An 18,819-nucleotide genomic window follows, 5' to 3' on the forward strand; every position below is an offset into this window, starting at 1 on the left:
CCGATGATGCCCCACCTTCAAAAAAGCGACCCAGACAACAAGGACAGAAGTCTGGAAATAGAACGAACAATAGCCGCGAGTTCGCTGTACTCACCCAATCTCCTAGTTACATACTGGAAAAGATCAAGAGAGCTGCCTATAACCGACCTGATGTGCGGCAGCCAGAAAATTGACCTGGCAAGCCTTACTGTGCTTTCCACCGAGCAAAATGTCATGAGACCGATGAGTGCAGGGGGCTCAAGCACTACCTCCAAGACCTCATCGAGTCAGGATATATCAAACATTATACCAATATCGCTGATGGCGACTTGCGCCATAAGCTCATGGCTCGCAGAGAACGTAGTAGATCTCCAGCTCGCCATAATCGCCATAATGTACAAGCTCGCCCCGAAGCGTAGGATGCCCGGTATCGACTCGCTTCGTCAGAGCAGAGATAACGCATTTAACGGTACACATGATCACGTTCCAGGATGATTCTGTTACATCCTCTAGAGAAAAAAGGAGGCTCGTAGGTGCTCTCCAAGAAGTCTACCAGTTCTCTTCACAGGCCGCACCTGCCCCACGCAGTTCAGGTGATATAACTTTCACAGAGGCCGACCTCAACAAGGTTTGCCTCCCTCATAATGATGCCCTAGTCGTCCATGTCAAAATCAGTGACTGGACAGTCAAACGTGTCCTGATAGATCCTGGTAATTCATGTGACATCTTGTTCTATCATACCATCAAAGAGATGAACCTGCCCAAATTTGTCTTCATAGATCCAATAGCCCCTCTCTATGGGTTCAATGCCTCCCGAGCCGGGGACATCATACTCCCAGTCTCCGTTGGATCCAGGGAGGACAAAGTCAGCTTTAACACGTGTTTCAGCGTTCTAGACATCCACTCATCCTACAATGCCATCCTAGGACGGCACTGGATCCACCAAATGCAAGCTATACCATCAACATTACATCAGGTACTCCGCTTTCCTGGCCCTAGGGGTATGATGGAGCTTCGTAGCAATCAGCTCGAGGCTTATCATTGCAATCAGATCCTCTCAGCGAGCAAGTCCGCTGGCCCTTCTATCAGCACTAAGAGTGAGCCTACCAACTACACGATGGCCAAAGATTTAATCACTGAGGTCAAATCTAAAGTACCAAAGCAGAACGCTGGGGGCTTTATCAAAAAAGTCAATCCACCAGTCAAGATCCCATAGGTCGTCCCAGCTCTTGTCAATCCACCAGTCATGATCCCAGAGGTCGTCCCAGCTCCTGTTAGTCCCCCAGTCAAGATCCCAGAGGTCGTCTCATCTCCTGTTAGTCCACCAGTCAAGATCCCAGAGGTCGCACCAACCCCTGTTGTCATGACCACAGAGGTCGTATCAGCTCTTGTTGTCGTTACCACAGAGACCAACTCCACGGAGGTCGCCTCAGCTTCAAATGCAGCAGTTCAAGCTGAAGAAAAGGAACGAGTGAACCTAGGAATAGAAGACGATCCCAAGTTTGTCTATGTAGGGGCTAACCTTGACCCCACACTCAAAGCACAGCTTGTAAATTTTTTGTCATTGAATAAAGACGTTTTCACTTGGTCGTACATCGATGTACCCGGTATAGATCCTAGTGTTGCATGTCATAGGTTAAATGTCAACCCTAATGCTAGGCCAGTTTGGCAGCAACCTAGGAAGCTATCCCTGAGATTTCAAAAAGCAATCAATAATGAGATCGACAAACTCAAACAAGTCGGCTTCATTCGGAAAGTTAATTACCCAGAGTGGATCGCTAACATAGTAGCAGTCCCAAAAAAGAACGACCTAGTTTGCCTCTGCGTCGACTTCACTAATGTCAACCAAGAAACGCCTAAAGATAGCTTTCCTTTACCTAGAATCAACCGACTTGTGGACCAGACCTGTGGCCATGAGCTCTTGTCATTTATGGATGCATACAATGGGTACAACTAGATCCCACTCGCTAAAGAACTCACAGAACAGGGAATCTACTGCTACAATGTCCTCCCATTCAGCCTCAAGAATGCAGGAGCGACCTACCAACGGCTCGTCACTGACATGTTCCAGGACATGTTGGGGGACACCATGGAAGTCTATATCGATGACATGGTGGTCAAGAGCAAGAAAGCGGTTGACCACCTCACTTACCTTGAGCAGGCGTTCTCCAGATTATGCCAAACTTAGATGAAGCTAAATCCCCAAAAATGCCTTTTCGGAGCGTCTTCCGGGAAGTTTCTTGGGTATCAGGTATCACAACGAGGGATCGAGGCCAATCCAGACCAGATCCGAGCGTTCTTGAAAATGCCCGATCCAAAGACAAAGAAGCAAATATAGAAACTATCAGGAATGGTTGCAGTGCTCAACCGATTCATATCAAAAGCGTCAAACAAATGGCAACCTTTCCTGCAGTTTCTCAAAAAAGGGGAATAGTTCTCATGGAGCGACCAGTGCCACCAAACATTCTCTACTCTCAAAGAATACTTGACAACACCGCTCGTCCTAGCAAAACCAACAACATATGGTGAAACGTTGGGGCTCTACCTTGCAGTGTCAGACTTTGCTATCAGTTCGGTTCTCTTCAAGGAAGACAACAACTCAGAGAAGCCAATCTACTTCACAAGTAAGACATTAACGCCTAGCTGAAAAGAACTACTCTTACATTGAAAGAGCAGTACTCGTATTACTATACTCTGCAAGGAAGTTCAGGCCTTATTTTCAAGCACATCCAATCAAAGTACTCACTGACCTCCCACTGAAGAAGATCATTCTTAAAGAAAACAAGACAACTCGCATGACAATATGGGCACAAGAGCTCGGGGAGCATCACATCGAGTTCGTCCCTCGCACTTCTCAGAAAGGACAGGTCGTTGCAGATTTTCTAGCAGATTTCCCTGTTGACGACCTGAATTGGGAACCAGAAACAGACATCCCATCCATGAAAAAACAGGACAAGTCAATCTGGTCACTCTTTGTGGATGGTTCTAACAACCCCGGAGGAAGTGGAATCATAGTCGTCTTAGTATCCCCAGATGGAACTATGGTTGAGAAATCAGTTCGCATTGACTTTGCGACCTCTAACAACGAGGCGGAGTACGAGGCATTAACCATGGGACTCATAATGGCGCTACAGCTTGTTGTACAGGAACTTTAAGTCTTTAGTGACTCGCAATTGGTTGTTCGCCATATTACTAAAGAGTACACTGCCCATGAAGGTAACCTTTCTAAATACCTTCAAGTTGTTTATCAGTTACTTCCTTCTTTTAAGAAAGCCACCATTCACCACTTCTTTGCGTGACGAGAACCGTCACGCGGACAATTTAGCTTATCTAGCTACTCAAACACCAAGTTGCGCCCCTAGACAATTACTCATCGAAGTAATTGACCGACCTACTTACCGAACTGAACACATCCTGGAAATCAGCGACCTGTGCCAACTCTCTGACAGTCAGATGAGTCAAACATGGATGCAGCCCATCATAGAGTACATCTAACGTGGTACAATCTCATAAGAACGTACCAAAGCTAGACAAGTTCAATATCAGGCACGTCGTTACTGCCTAATCAACAACAAACTATTCAGAAAGTCTGCTGGCGGGCCTCACTTGAGGTGCATAAGCCCAGAACAAGGTCAATTGATTTTTGCAGAAATCCATGAAGGCGAATGCGGAAATCATGCTGGTGGTCGCTCCTTGGCTCATATAGCGATCTCCCAAGGGTAATCTAGCCACGAATGCAGGTCGATTCCAAAAAGTACTTACTTAAATGCATCAAATGCCAGACTTTTTGCCACAATATCATCCAGCTAGCTCACGAGTTAATCAACATCGCCAGTCCTTGGCCATTTCACATGTAGGGCTTGGATATCATGGGACCATTCATCCCACAAAAAAGCACTGGCTTTCGGTTCGTCTTGGCCACAACTTATTACTTTACTAAGTGGGTCGAAGCAATCCCCTTAGCTCATGTCAAAGAGTCACACGTCAAAAACTTCATCTGGACACACATCATCACCAGATTTGGCTTGCCACACACATTGGTGATGGACAACGGTTCCAAGTTCAAGGGAAAAACATTCAAGGAGTTTCTGGCCAAGTGGAAGATCGTTCATGCATTTTCCACTTTCCAGTACGCCCAGAACAATGGCCAAGCAGAGGCTAGCAACAAAGCAATTATGGAAAATTTGAAGAAGAAGATTGAAAAGAACAAAAGCCAATGGCGAATCAGTTAGAAAACATCTTATGGGCTCACCGAACAACAGCTCGCTCTAGCACAGTTGAGTCGCCATTTTTACTATGCTATGGCACGGAGGTCATTATTCCTACTGAACTGACAGTCACAACGACTCGGTCAGAACTCGTCGAATCTGGGTAGAATGACTCCGTCCTAGCTCGAGAGGTTGACTTACTAGAAGAACGCCGTGACCTAGCAGCCATTAGAGTAGTAGCTTATCATCAGACTCTAAAAAAATTAATACAATAAGCGAGTCAATCCTCGATCCTTTCAACCTGGTGACCTAGTTCTAAAAAAGACTCAAGATGACTCTAAGCTAGCACCAACATGGGAGGGTCCATACGTAGTGGAACGTGTCGACGGTAATGGAGTGTACTGGATCAAGACCCAAGAGAGGAAACCATTACCACATCCTTGGAACACTTATTTATTAAAGAAATTTTATCAATAAAAGTGTAATGTGTTGCAATCTATATTTCTATTTACTGCAAAATTAGGTATACTTTACTTATGTTTCTTATCACAACCTACTTCGTTCAAGTTCACCAACAGACATGGCACTCACGCTGAAAGAGCCACCCACACATGCGAGCCACAAACACTCTCATGAGTTCAAACGTTCCGCGAGCAACACACTTTCTTAAGCTAACACGCTCTCCACTAGCAACACGCTTTCTTAAGCTAACACGCTCTCCGCGAGCAACACGCTTTCTTAAGCTAACACCTTCTCCGCGAGCAACACGCTTTCTTAAGCTAACTCGCTCTCCACAAGCAACACACTTTCTTAAGCTACCATGCTCACTTGAGCTACCAGGCTCCATAGCCTCTACAGTTCTTACTAGTTGACGACGAGCAACACGCTTTCTTAAGCTACCACACTCACTCGACCTTCCAGGCTCCATAGCCTCTACAGTTCTTACTAGTTGACAACCTATAACTTTAGCCTCAACTCAGCGAGAGGGCTCTCGACAAGCAACACACTTTATTAAGCTACCACACTCTCTTGAACTCATAGGCTCCATAGTCTCTCCAATCCTCACTAGTTGAGAACCTATAACTCTAGAATCAACTCAGCGAGAACGCTCCCTACGAGCAGAACACTTTCTTAAGCTAACTCTAGGCTTCTTAGCCTTTACATGCCTTATTTATTGTAGACCTACAACTCTAGGCTGCAATGAGGAAATGACAAATCATATGTACAAACAAATGGACATAAGTAAACTACATACATTCCATAGCATCCATAATTTGAACTGCCTGAACAAACTCAGGAAACCCGTTCATAAATCCACCGATCTACTGGGTCTACCCAGAAATCCAGATCGGTCTGCTTACAACTTTTGAAAATATCGAACTACCACTTACGTGGAAACCAGTTCATTCTGTAACTGTAAGGCAAGGCGAACTGCCCAGGCAAGCCTAAGAAATTAGTTCTATAGTTTTTAATCTCATACAAAGATGGGAACAAGAAAAACATTCAAAATATTTCACAACTTACATCCAAAAGACAAATCCAACAACCATTATCAAGAACTAGGAACAATGTGTTTATTATCAGCAGACACAGCGCGAGTAGCATTGGTCGAGGGAGCGTTCCTCGCATCTCTTGGTACGACACGCATACTCATACCCAGAGCCCCACGATCACACTCCTCTTTTAGTTGCAAATACTTTTTCTTCCAAAGACGACATATTCTTCCGCGATACCGGTCAGATATTTTCATACCGCTAGCCTTTGCGTGTAATGCCGTGGCAATGCTTAGTGTACTCCGTCACTACCGCTAACTTCTCCCGTAAGTCAATCATTGAACTAACCAGCACCGACCTCTCATCAAAAACGTCCTGGTGCTTTTTCATCATAGCCTGCAATTTCTTCTTTCGGCCTCCCCATGCACCATTCAGATGCTTTCAAAACCATACCTTTCGAAAAATAATACCGCCTTCGTGACTTTCACCATAAAAGATGTTAAACAGTATCTTTCAACTTATCATACCCAGCAAGGAACTATAAATAAAACACCAATGTTAGATTCTCCAATCAAGCGACAAAAAACCAAACCAGATGAAGAGCTTACCAAACAACAAACCATATCCATGGTCCCCAAAATGGTCCCCAGATCTTCATCTTCAAGCTCTGCTTTATCACTATCCCTTCCAGAATACAGGTCGCTATGGGTGCTGAGTGGAAGCTACAGTCAGAATGTTTGACCGTATGCTTCTTCCCCGTCTTCCCAACGTAGAAGAACTCACTCCCCAGGTGGCCGACACGCTGCGCAGAGCTTTCACCAGCAGCACTTTGGTCCTGACCCAGGTCGCCAAGTTCCTCAGCAGTCAAGTCGGCCCCATCTATCCCTATGACTAGGGGACCTGAATACTATACCTCCAGCTCGCTCGCGCGAACTGGCCATGAAGCGACCTTCAGCTTTGGACCGTTTGCTACTTTTCGAGTCAGCAGCAACCACCTTCCGTTTGCCACGATCATATCGACGATGAGGCACAAATGCAATCTCATCCATCATGAGGGGAGAGGCTTCCCTCACCCCTCTATCGTCAGAAACATATCCACATCGCCTGGCCATTGGATATACTACATACAACACAATAATCAGCACGCTAACAAGACAGAAAGAACAAAACATTGGAAGACACCTACCTGAAACGATCAAAGAGCTTCCACAAGAACCTTAGAGCAGCAACATGAAGAAAATGCAGAACAAACGCTCTAAACTTACTGCAACAGTTCTTTTTATGTTCAACTTACGTAACTTCCTAAGACACATCATAAATGCATCGAGACGTCAAACGTCAGGCCACCTGACAACTATCATTTTGGTATCTCCAACTGTTCATATTCCGCACGCACCACGTAGCGTGGTCGTGGCCCTTCAACAAAGATATTTCTGAATGGAGAACGCTCACGAAAGCAAGGCGTTCACCCGACCTCTCGACTAATAATCGGCAATTTTAGTACCTCTCGCTATTTGAGACCTATAATGCTAAGATCGAGTAAAGAGTAGGCACCGATGGAAGAAACCGCATTCAGGGGTCACATACACGTATGCATCAAATTACAATAACATCAAGAATGTCACATTCAAAACACCAACGAACTAAGCAGATGGAAGAAATAGGTATTTCATAAAGACAAAATAACAAACTGCCCAGCCAACCACAGGCCCCAACTCATCCACTAACCGAAGCTGCTGAGTCTACTCAGGAGATCCAGCTCGGTTAGCCAGAGTTCATCACAACCTGAACTCCCCAGAACAATACGGGAAGACAGGTCGTCCAAAGTACCATACAAATAAAAGCTACTACTTAAGGTGAACTGCCCAGGTTACCCCAGGAAACCAGCTCTATTGTTCCAAGCCAAAAGGTCACACAAAAACACATACTTACACAAGCATTTCTAAACAACATGCTCAAAGCTTTCACTTATGAGCGAATCCAACACTTGAGAGGAGACAGGTTTTATGGAGGTCGCCGCAACCGAATCAGTAATGGTCATTTCCAGGTCGCCCACAACCAGGTCTGCCGATACACCAGCAATAGAGGAAGGCAAGACTTCAAGAGCATTACTAGCATCTTCAAGCTCGTCGTTCCTTCGACCACCCAAAGCCCCACGTTCATGCTCCTCTTGCAGCTCTTCATATTTTTTCTCCAGCTCCTGCAGGTCAAGGCGCATGTCATCATATGCCTCTTTAGCTTGCAGCGTGACACTTTTGCACTTCTCAGTGAAGTCGTTCACCGTGGTCAACTTTCTCTTCAGATCATCCACCTCATTAACAGCCACCATCTTCTCTAGAGTCACTGACGTAAGCTGCCCCTTCAAAGCATCCAATTCCTTCTTCTCGTAAACGATCACCATTTTGACTGACTCTCTCAAGAGTTAACGGTTAAATAGATCCTTCAAGCACTCGACCTCCGTCTTCTCTATTCCAGCAATCTGAGCTGTTGTTTTCAACTTTTGGTACCCAGAAATGACCTGCACCAGTGAGATCACGCCGTAGTATCATTACCAAGCAACAATATGAAACAAAGTAAAGAAAAATCAACCAAATCAAAATAAGCACGTACCAAGCAGAATGCCTTATCCATCTCCCTCAAATTCTCTTCCAACTCCTTTGAATCTAAATCTTTCTTGTCACCATCCAATGCCATCCCCTCCAGTAAACAGGCCGCTACAGACGCCGACTTGTAGCTACAGTCCGACCTCTTAACAAGCCGTTTCTTGCCAGAAACATCATCTACATACACCAATAAGTTACGCTCCAGCTCGTGCCTCCCAGTACCAGAATGACCCTTACTAGTCTCCTTAACAACAACCTTTCCCATCACCTTACCAGCAGTAGTCCCCGCAACCCTGGTTGGTGCGACTTCAGTGGTCCCATGGCCCAGAACGCTACCAAAATCGACATCAGTCCTTGATCTCGAGCTACGAGCTGTCTTCCCACCAGTTCGCCCACCACCACCAGATCCCGAGCTACCTCCCAATAAGATATCAGCCGCTCTCGAGACCTTGGCAGCCCTGGACTCAGGCTCGTCAACCTTCCTCTTCAATAAGCGACGCCACTCATGTGGAACGATCGAGATGTCTTCCAGATCATAGGGTGCGCTTTCATGCCCCCTTCCACCTCCAGTTCCAGAGCCCCCAACACCACCCACAGGTCGCCCATGCCTAGGACGGTTCCTTCCCTTATCTTCCCTGGTCTTAATGCCGCTGCTCTCCCTCTCCATGCTGGAATCAGTAGATCGATCACGGTCAACTTGGCCCCGAGACCTTTTCTTCTGCCTCATTCTTTTCGCCTTGATCTGATGACCTCCCTTTTCAACAAAGTAGCTCGCTACTTCTGGTAGTATCTCCTGTTTCTCAGCTCGAGTTAATCTAGCAAACCTCTCTATCACCCCACGCTCAGTTCGCCTTTTAACCGAGACCTCTACAAAAACAAAATAGACACATATCATATACCAAATCAATATTCAAAGCATCAACACAAAGAACCAACACCCAACAGCAAAATTGCAAACCCTAGTGTTCACACCGAACCCCCTTGCACAATAATTCCCAATCATAACCTCTCCCAAGGCTCGTTACTCACACCGTCCAGCACACTAGACTTGCTCGTCCGGGTTTGCAAACTAAAGTTGTTCGCCCGAGATCGCTTCACAGAGAAGTGCTCAATAATATCTGCAACTCCAATGCGATATTCACCACTCCCATTCAGTGGGTCGAATACCCTAAACAGCCTCCAGGTATTGCCAACGAACTGGTAGGGCGCTTTCTTACAAAAATTCAGAAACTCACACACCACCTTAGAGAGCGGTATCCTCATCCCCGCCCTCAGCTGCCCCTCACAGATAACTACCCCATAGTTCGCAGGCACGAACGTGTTACTAAAAACTTCAACGTCCTCTCCTAGTTCTTCGATCTCTAGCCCGCTCACTTTTATACCGTACACTTTCCGCAGATCGGCAAAAGCTTTCTCAGCTCGTCTACCTACTATCCTAGGTGGTAAACCACTAGAGGTCGATGCTACCTCACTGTTAGAACTACTTTCTACAGCCACAACAATATCAGGTCTAACTTCCTCCCTTTCACTCTCAAACCCAACTGATCCTTCTCTTTCTTCCTCAACATCATCATAACCTAGAGAAACCTCGCGAATCTCATCAGATCGCGTATCGTCAGAATCAAACATCTTCCTCTCACAACTTACAACTACCACAATGTTAAGTATAACGGACGACCTAACAATTCAACAGAAAAGCAAGAACAAAATAGAGAAACGGAAGAGCAATAATGGCAGAAGACTAACCTGAAAAGCTCTAAACGTATTGTTTCTGAGGATGAAGCAGAAAATGACCCTTCAAATTTTCAGATTTGGTTTTATGTGATCGACCTTTCAGTTCCCGAGGCAACTCATGATTACACCCTAAACCCTAGCCCACACGGCTACCAAAGACTTGTTTTTCAAAATCTCGGAAAAAGTGGCAACGCAGTTTCCACCTCAACTGCTCAGATTCTCTCACGTGCCAGCCACGTGCTAACTATCAACCCACATCAGTTCGTCATACAGCATGAACTGACCTCCATAGCACAGTGGGTGTTTCCATTCACGCCAATTTGCTTCTTCACTCATGTTCAACACGCGCGACTGTTTTCTCTCAGTAGATCGCTTTAATGTACAACACGACCTATTGAGAGGGGGCTGTATGAGGGAGTGATATTCTCATTCAGAAATATCAAGAACATGTCCAACATAGCGGAAATACCATACCGACCTCTGACTTCGTTCCCCGAACTGCCTTCAGAGCGACCTGCATCACTAGCTCACACACCCGAGCTACGAGATCGCTCTAGAACTGATCAATTCGCACACCCTCACGCAGAGCGTTCTATCTCGTGACATAGCCTATCTTCTAGAAGCAATCATTGCCAAAGCCGTACTTACACATTCCATTACCGCAAATTATGAACCACTGTAACTACTCCCCATCATTACAGAATTCCTACCAACGCCATTCTAACACTCCTTCTCAATCTCAACCATACATTTGTGTTTGTCAGTACACGTGTTGGATAGATCTCCATGTTCACCAGCTATAAATATCCCCTACATAAACTACGCCAGACCTGATTCTACTCTCCCCCCCAAAAGTGAGTGATAGATACACGTAGGCAGTTCGCTCAACAACGAACTCGGTCTTTCCCATTTCCAAACCCATTCTCCCCTTCATTATATTTGTTAGGTGAAACTAAATAACACCTTCACAGTGGTGAATATGCAATTAGCCAATTATCGAATTAGTTATTGTGAGATAGCGTGTTAAGATGAAGACCAAGACTAAGACCAAGCAGGAAATTTCAATGCGCTCCTTAGTATACTAAACAATGACAAATTTAGTGATCAAACAGTTACTTAATTTGTTCTAAACGATCTTCAGCATTCGTATGTATGAAATTCGATTATTATATTTGCATGTTTAGTAAGTCTAACAAACATAGAAGTGGAGGGCATAGACCTCTGAAGTACTCTAATGGGGACCTTGAGTAGGAGAATAGGAGTAACTTAACCTTATTCTATCTCCTTGATCGAGTGCTCATCTTTTTTTCCCCATTTAGCATTTAAATCCAGGAGAAACAATCTTATCCCATTTTTTCCCTCCCTTTCCATCCTTTTCAGGAAACTAAACAGCTCTATCGATCTAAACCTCCCCCTATCCACTAACTATGGCTACAATTTTGTCACCTCCTCCCCACAGTCCTTTTCTCCCCAACCTTTCCTATGGAGTTCATTGTTTCAGTTCTCAACAGCCACATCTCCCTTGACTAATACGGTCTTAAATAGCTGCTCCCCTTGTGTTGGATGATGGGGCTGCGATAGTTCCATTAGATCTGCTTGATGAAGGTATCTCTGAATAGCAGGATGTGCTGATCGGCTACTTCCTCGATAAAAGGCTGAACTTTCCTTATGTAAAGAGCATCTTAGAAAAAACTTGAAAAATTAAAGGTACTATGGATATCACAACTGATAGAGATGTCTTTTATATAAGGATGTCGACTCTTGAAGACAAACAGATGGCCCTTGAAGGAGGCCCCATCTTTATTGCAGGTAAGATCTTTGTTATAAGACCTTGGTCTCCAGAAGCTGAAAATCACAGGAACAACGCCTCAACAGTTCCTGTTTGGACAAAGCTGTCTAAAGTTCCCAAAGAGCTTTGGACCAAAAATGGTTTATCCTTCCTGGCAAGTCTTCTGGGAGGGCCTCTCTATATGGATGGTGCTACTTCTATGAAGCAAATACTGGACTTTGCTAAAGTCTGTGTCACCATTCCGCTGGATTTTGATTTTCCTAGCATTATCAAACTCAAAATTCGAGAGAAACATGTTTACGTTGACGTGGAATATCCTTGGAGGCCTCCTTGCACTGTTTGTTGTTGCTTTGGTCATTCTACTGCCAGATGCCCAAGCGCTCCAGCTCCTGTTAGGATTCCACGATCTCATAATGCTGATGTTCAGACTGCGGCAGCTGCAACTCGGGTCCCAAGAGCTTTGAATGTGCAGAATACTCCGGCTGTTGTGTGGATTCCAAGAGCTCGAAATGTAGGTGTTCAGCTTGGGACATCTAGAGTAACTGACTCACAAGTTATTACAGCGGTTGCATCTTCTAGTGCAACTTCATTGGTACAGAACACTGATGCCCTCGATGAAGCTCCAAGTAATGTTTCAGCAGTCCCTTTTATGGGGCCTCTACTAGATACCTCCGCTGTCTCTCTTCAAGAAAGGACGTCTCCCCTTTCTGACAGGCCTCCTCTTCACTCCATTCTAGGCAGTTCTCCCTTCTCTTTGAGAGCTTCTGGAAGCCTTTCGGCCTTTATCAGAGACAGATCAAATGCCCTCAAACCAAGTACCTCTTTTATAGGCCGAGGAAATGAAGTCGTGGTTTTTTCTGCGCCGCAAGTGCAACAGGCCCCAATTAATCAAGATGACAGTATTCTTATTGAGGGGGAACTCTACAATTTTCAGTTAAAGTCCAACACATATCCTGCTTTAGCGCTTGAAGAGGATGGGATTGAAGATGACATCTCCGAGAATTAAAAGGATCCCTTTGATGATCAGTGTGAGAATACCCCTCTTATCTCTCGGCTTACCATGCCTTCTCAGATCACTACTAGAGCACAAATCCAGCGGCAACATCAAAGTTCAGCTAAGAGAGGTAGAGGAAGGCCTAAGGGCTCGGGAAACAAAAATAAATAAAAAAGATGAACATTATAAGGATATGTACATATAATGTTAGAGGACTAAATGATCGGACTAAAACTAAGGATCTAAATAAATTTAGGATAAAGAATAAACTCTCTTGCTTTTGTTTACTGGAGACCAAAGTTAGAAGGGACAAGTTTTCTAGTATTAGCTCTATATGCTGTCCCTCTTGGACTTTTGTACATAATTATGCTAGTGCATGCTCGGGTCGTATTTAGGTCTCTTGGGACTCTTCTCTACTGTCAGTGCATAAGATTTTGGAGAGTGATCATTTTATTCATTCTCAAGTTACAATTTTGGCTACCTCTCAAGTTTTTTATCTCACAAGTGTGTATGCCAGCAATAGAAGATCGGAAAGGATGGTACTATGGCAAGATCTTATTACCCTTCATGGATCATTTTCTGGTCCTTGGTGTGTTGTTGGTGATTTCAATAACGTCCTGTTCTCTCATGAAAGGATCATCTCTGAACTGGTGCACCCTAGAGAAACCACACCATTTGCCAATTGTCTAAATACTGTAAGTCTTTTTTATAACAGTTCAAGTGGTTGTTTCTATACCTAGACTAACAATGGTGATGGTAGTTTCCGAAAATGGTCTAAGATTGACAGGTGTCTTATAAATCCTTTATGGTCAAATCTCTTTCCTTCCTCAGGGGTTGAGTTTCTACTGCAGGGAGTCTTAGATCACACCCCTACGGTGATAACCCTCTCTAATATTAGTAAGTGCAGACCTCCCTTCCGGTTTTGCAACTACTGGCTTGGTCTTCCTTCCTTTAAGGATACTCTCATCAGTTGCTGGAATATCCCTATCCAAGGCAATCCACCTTACATGCTCTCCAAGAAACTTAAAAGCTTAAAACAGGCTCTTAAGGGATGGCCCAAGCTCAGCACTACAGATCTTCAAAAAATGGTGGAAGTTACGAAAGCTAGTCTAGAAGACATCCAGAGACTTTTGCAATCCAGCCCTCTGGATATACATCTGTGTAATCTTGAATGAATAAGGAAAGCTGAACTTTGTAACTTCATGCTCATGGAAGAATATGATCTCCTCCAAAAATCCAACACTGATTGGCTCTCATTTGGTGATAAGTGTAATGCTTTCTTCCATAAGGCTGTCAAAGAAAAGAATACCAGAAGTAATATTTGGTCTATCTTGGACTCTCAAGGTGTTCTGCAGGAAGGACAAGAGAATGTGGCCAAGTCATTCATCTCCTTCTATAAGGAACATTTGGGCAAAGTATCTCCCTCCTCTTACTCTTTACAGTTCCTAGACCATCTCAACCTACAACATATCTCTCCTCAGATGGCAGATAGTCTGGTTATGGACATCAATGATCTTGAAATCAAGGAGGTTGTTTTCTCTATGCCAGACAATAAAACCCTGGGCCCAGATGGTTTTAATTCTTTCTTCTTTAAGAAATCATGGGATATTATGGGTGACGACTTCACCCGGGCAGTTAAGTATATGTTTGCTCATTCTTTTATTCAGAGAGGTACTAACTCTACCCTTTTATGCTTAATTCCCAAATATACTGCTCCTTCCAAGGTAGAAGAATTTAGACCTATTGATTGTTGTAATACCATTTATAAATGTGTTGTCAAGATACTAACAAGCAGGATGAAGGACTGCATCTCTTTTTTTATCTCTGGGGCCCAATCTGCCTTTGTACCAGGCAGGAATATTTAAGATAATCTTATTCTTGCTCATGAGCTACTAAGGGGTTATTCAAGAGAACATGGCACTAGGAATTGTGCGATCAAGATTGATATTAAAAAAGCTTTTGATTCAATCAACTGGCACTCTATGGAATTGATCCTGCAAAGATTTGGGTTTCCACCGCTCTTTATTGACTGGCTCAAAATGTGCTTTTGCTCTCCTTTTTATTCCATCATGATTAATGGAACAGCTGAAGGCTACTTTGAAGGAGAAAAAAGGCTGAGGTAGGGTGATCCGATCTCCCCGTACCTCTTTGTTCTAGTGATGGAAATTCTCTCTAGACTTCTACAGCATGCTCTTTCCGCAGGGCAGATTAAACCTCATTCCAAATGCAAGAAATTGGGTATCTCTCATTTGTTTTTTACGGATGATGCACTCCTTTTTTTGCAAAGGAGACATGTCTTCTATTCTGGCTATTAAAGATATTCTTCTGAAATTCTCCCAAGCAACAGGTCTTAATATCAACCCCGCCAAATCGACTCTTCTAGCCGGGTGTATGTCCAAGGAAGCAGGTTTGGATCTAGCCAATGCTATGGGGATTTCTCTCATTACTCCACCTATTGTCTATCTTGGTCTTCCTCTCACCTCATCAAGGCTTGGTATAAAGGACTATCTTCCCTTGGTGGAAAAATTAACATCTAGAATCTCTAATTGGAAGAATATAAGTTTGTCAAGAGCAGGAAGACTAGAACTCATTCAGTCAGTGCTATCCTCCTTCCAGGTATACTGGTCTAAAACCTTTGTGCTCCCAAAAAAGGTCCTAGACAAGGTTTCTAAGATATGTAATCGTTTTCTATGGTCTGGGCCTAACATGACATCCAAAATGCACCATGCAAGTCATGAAACCTTGAGGTTTGCAAAAGAACAAGGAGGACTAGGCATGACAGATGTTAGAACTTGGAACAAGGCTGCCTATTGTGGACTAGTATATATAATTGCTAGTAGAGAGGATTCACTATGGGTGGATTGGACATGGAGCCAGCAGATTAAAAAGCACCACTTCTTGACTATGAAGATCCCCTCGAGTTGCTCTTGGGTATGGAGGGGGATACTCAAACAGAGAAGCACAACATGAAGGCATATCAAGTATGTCATTGCTAAAGGTTCTGAGACTCTTTTCTGGCACGATCCCTGGTGTTCTATCTCTCCCCTTTGGGAATTGCCTGAAGTTAGATCCCTCTTTACCCTCCAAGATGATGCTAAGGTCAGTGATATTCAAGAGCATGGAGTTTGGTCATCTTTAATTACCACCCTTCCGGAGGGTAACATCAAGAAATCTATTATGGCTACAAAAGTGAATAGCTATCTAGATAAAGATGAGGTGGTCTGGACTCCTAGTAGTTCAGGTTGTTTTTCGGTGAAGTCGGCTTATGCATCCCTCAAGAGAGTTCGTGCTAAGGTCAAATGGTACAGAGTTGTATGGGGTAAGTTGTCTATTCCTAAACACTCTTTCACGCTATGGCAACTTCTTGCTAACTGTCTACCCACTCAAGATAGATTGATCAAGAAGAAAGTCTTGCAACATTCTCTGTGTAGCTTTTGCAACTCTTCTGCAGAACACTCCAAACATCTCTTCTTTGACTGTCAGTACTTGAAAAAGTCCGGAGAATTAGTCAAAAGCAACATTGGTCTACCCAGTAATGTAAAGAGCTATTCAGAAGAATGGTTCAGCATCTTTCGTATTTGTAGGCATTCTTCTACAACGGTGGAGATATACAAAGCTTTTGTTGGAGCCACGGTGCACGAGCTCTGGTGTGAAAGAAATAGAAGGAAGAAAAAGAACCTGAAGCTCATGGAACAACAACTTAGTTTCAAGATTATGTCTTACATGAAGTTTTATCTTCACCGAAATCTGTCTGAAGTGGATGACTCACCAGCGAATCGAGTACTGGCTGCTAGACTGGGACTTGATCTTAGTTACATGGTGCATGAGAAAATCTTTTGCACTTGGAGAGGCCCAGAAGAAGATTACCACATGCTCAATACCGATGGATTAGTTCAGCAAGCTGGGAATGGCTTTGGAGGGATTATTAGAGACTCACAGGGGAACGTCCTTTTAGGGTTTGCGGGAAGCTCCTCAAAACCTTCGGTCATCTACCAGGAACTTATGGCTATAGCTGTGGGCCTTAAGCAAACCCATTCACTAAGTATAGCAAAATTAGAGATAAACTTTGACTCCTTAGGTGCTATCAACATCATAAATGGTGAGGTTTGTGGGCCATGGTACTGCGCCAACTTAGTGGCCCAGATAAAATTCCTTAAAAGTACTTTTGGGGATTGTATTTTTAAGCATGTGTATAGAGAGGGTAATCAAGCAGCTGATTACCTTTCGAAGTTGTATAGATCATCCACTGATCAGGTGGTTTCTTTTTCCCCTCCTCTGGACTTTAAGTTATACTCTTTTGTAGAAGAGGACAAGAAAGTAACTATGTACTTCAAAGATTATCTTAATACAGGTTGAGGTCGGCCATAACCTCTAATCTTTTAAAAAAAAACAAACAAACATAGAAGTGAGCAGGTCGGGAAGAGGGATGCTGGGTGCTTTTTAAATTTGGGTAAACCTTTTACTCTTTTCTTTTGGTATACATCTTAACTCCACTTCATGTCTTCCATCTATCTAACTTAGTATGACTTGGTTGCGCAGGATGGTTGGTTTTTTATGGAGAAATAATTTTAAAAGATTTGCTTGAAGAAGATGATCTTTCCATGGGCAGATAATGTTCTAGAAAATTTGTATAAGAGAAACCTTTTTCAACATACATGGTATATAGTCGGGTCCGAAACCTTGTCTATATATCTATCTATATCTTAATATTAAAGCTCCCACAAGGGGTATTTTTCAAGCTCCCACAAAATTCCACCTCATCAACTTAATAGTTAACTTAAAATAGGAAATTCTTTCCCTTTTAGAATCCAACTTCAAACGGAAATCTCCTTTCCTTTTAAAACCAAAACTCAAATAGTAGCATAAATACCCCTTTACTACGTGATCTTTAATTGAGTTCCAGCGGTGCCGTGATCATATTCTTTACTACGTGATCTTTAATCGAGTTGTGTGGTGTGGTGTATCCTCTTCACAGGTAAATAATCTTCTTCTCTTCTCTGTTGTAAGTTTGTCGTGATCGTATTTGAGTATCTGCGTTCTCTTATTACCTTAGAGTTCCAGCGGTTCCGTGATCGTATTCGGGGGCCCTTAGTCTTTTCGTTAGTAGTGCCCCTAATTCCTATTTAACTATCTCGGGCCTATACTCTTCTTTGTATTGTTATGAACTTTTGTTTGAATTCGTTTTGATCTCGGGGCTATACTCTTCGTTTTTATTTGTTATCCACTGTCTTTGTTGCACTCATCATTGCACCATACCACCATGTCTTCGTTTCTATTCATTATTTTAAGAGAAAACATATATGACGAAAACACAAAACAATCCTGTACCAATGAAATACTAAACTTAGAAACTACGTAAAATCACAAATGCAGATAAAAGTAGTCACTAATCACACATACAAGGTGTGAATACAATGCAAATCCCTTGCTTGAAAGAGAGAGTACTAGCAAAACCAAGAAAAAATATAGATCGGATTCATTGAGTTAGTACATCGGGATCTAAAGAACCACTAGAGAATCTAAAAAACATAACTTTTGTAATAAAATCTAGAGTTTGTATGACCATTCTATCTATTTCAACCTAAACTTTTGGCCAAAGGAAATGCATCCACAGTATCATTGACGTGGATAATTGTTAGATCAAGACTCCAAGTTTGGCTTTGAATCTAGACACCAGCACCTGTACTTTGGTTTATAAATCTTTAAAAGGTCTTCTGAGCACATCCCCTTTAGCTCCTTAGGTTTCAAGGAATCATAGATTGTGGAACAGCAAATAGAATGAGCCCACGAGTTGATGTAGTGAATTCCTCTCTTGGATGATTTTGAGCACGCATTCTTTTGTAAAGCCTCATTGCAGCCACACAATCCTTAATCATGTATAAGGGGAATTTCATGTGAACAATAGCAGTTGTTGGATAAGCTACTACCTCTTAGCACAATATAACTTCCACATCAGTAAATTTTTGAATGCCCTTTCCTTTCTGAAGACAGCAATCAGTCAATATTTAGACCTGGTAGA

At 43.3% G+C, this 18,819-nt stretch overlaps 2 protein-coding genes across 2 annotated transcripts; both read left to right on the forward strand.

The window, feature by feature from the left end:
• The first annotated feature begins 14,008 nt into the window (after positions 1-14,008).
• On the forward strand, positions 14,009-15,770 carry LOC147482692 (uncharacterized). Its single transcript, XM_086579386.1, has 2 exons — positions 14,009-14,471; positions 15,088-15,770. The coding sequence occupies exons 1-2, from the start codon at positions 14,009-14,011 to the stop codon at positions 15,768-15,770; spliced, it is 1,146 nt and encodes a 381-aa protein (XP_086435512.1).
• Positions 15,771-15,977: 207 nt separating this feature from the next.
• LOC147482693 (uncharacterized) lies at positions 15,978-17,156 on the forward strand. Its single transcript, XM_086579387.1, has one exon. The coding sequence runs from the start codon at positions 15,978-15,980 to the stop codon at positions 17,154-17,156; it is 1,179 nt and encodes a 392-aa protein (XP_086435513.1).
• The last annotated feature ends 1,663 nt before the right edge of the window (positions 17,157-18,819 follow it).

The sequence above is a fragment of the Coptis chinensis genome, chromosome 8, assembly GCF_015680905.1.
Source record: "Coptis chinensis isolate HL-2020 chromosome 8, ASM1568090v1, whole genome shotgun sequence".
NCBI classification, from domain to species: Eukaryota; Viridiplantae; Streptophyta; class Magnoliopsida; order Ranunculales; family Ranunculaceae; genus Coptis; species Coptis chinensis.

Coding starts and splice junctions, on each gene's coding strand:
- LOC147482692 (XM_086579386.1), top strand. CDS start 14,009: ATGGAAGAATATGATCTCCTCCAAAAATCCAACACTGATTGGCTCTCA. Junction 14,472..15,087: donor TCATTCTTTTATTCAGAGAG/GTACTAACTCTA, acceptor TTTTTTGCAAAG/GAGACATGTCTTCTATTCTG.
- LOC147482693 (XM_086579387.1), top strand. CDS start 15,978: ATGGCTACAAAAGTGAATAGCTATCTAGATAAAGATGAGGTGGTCTGG.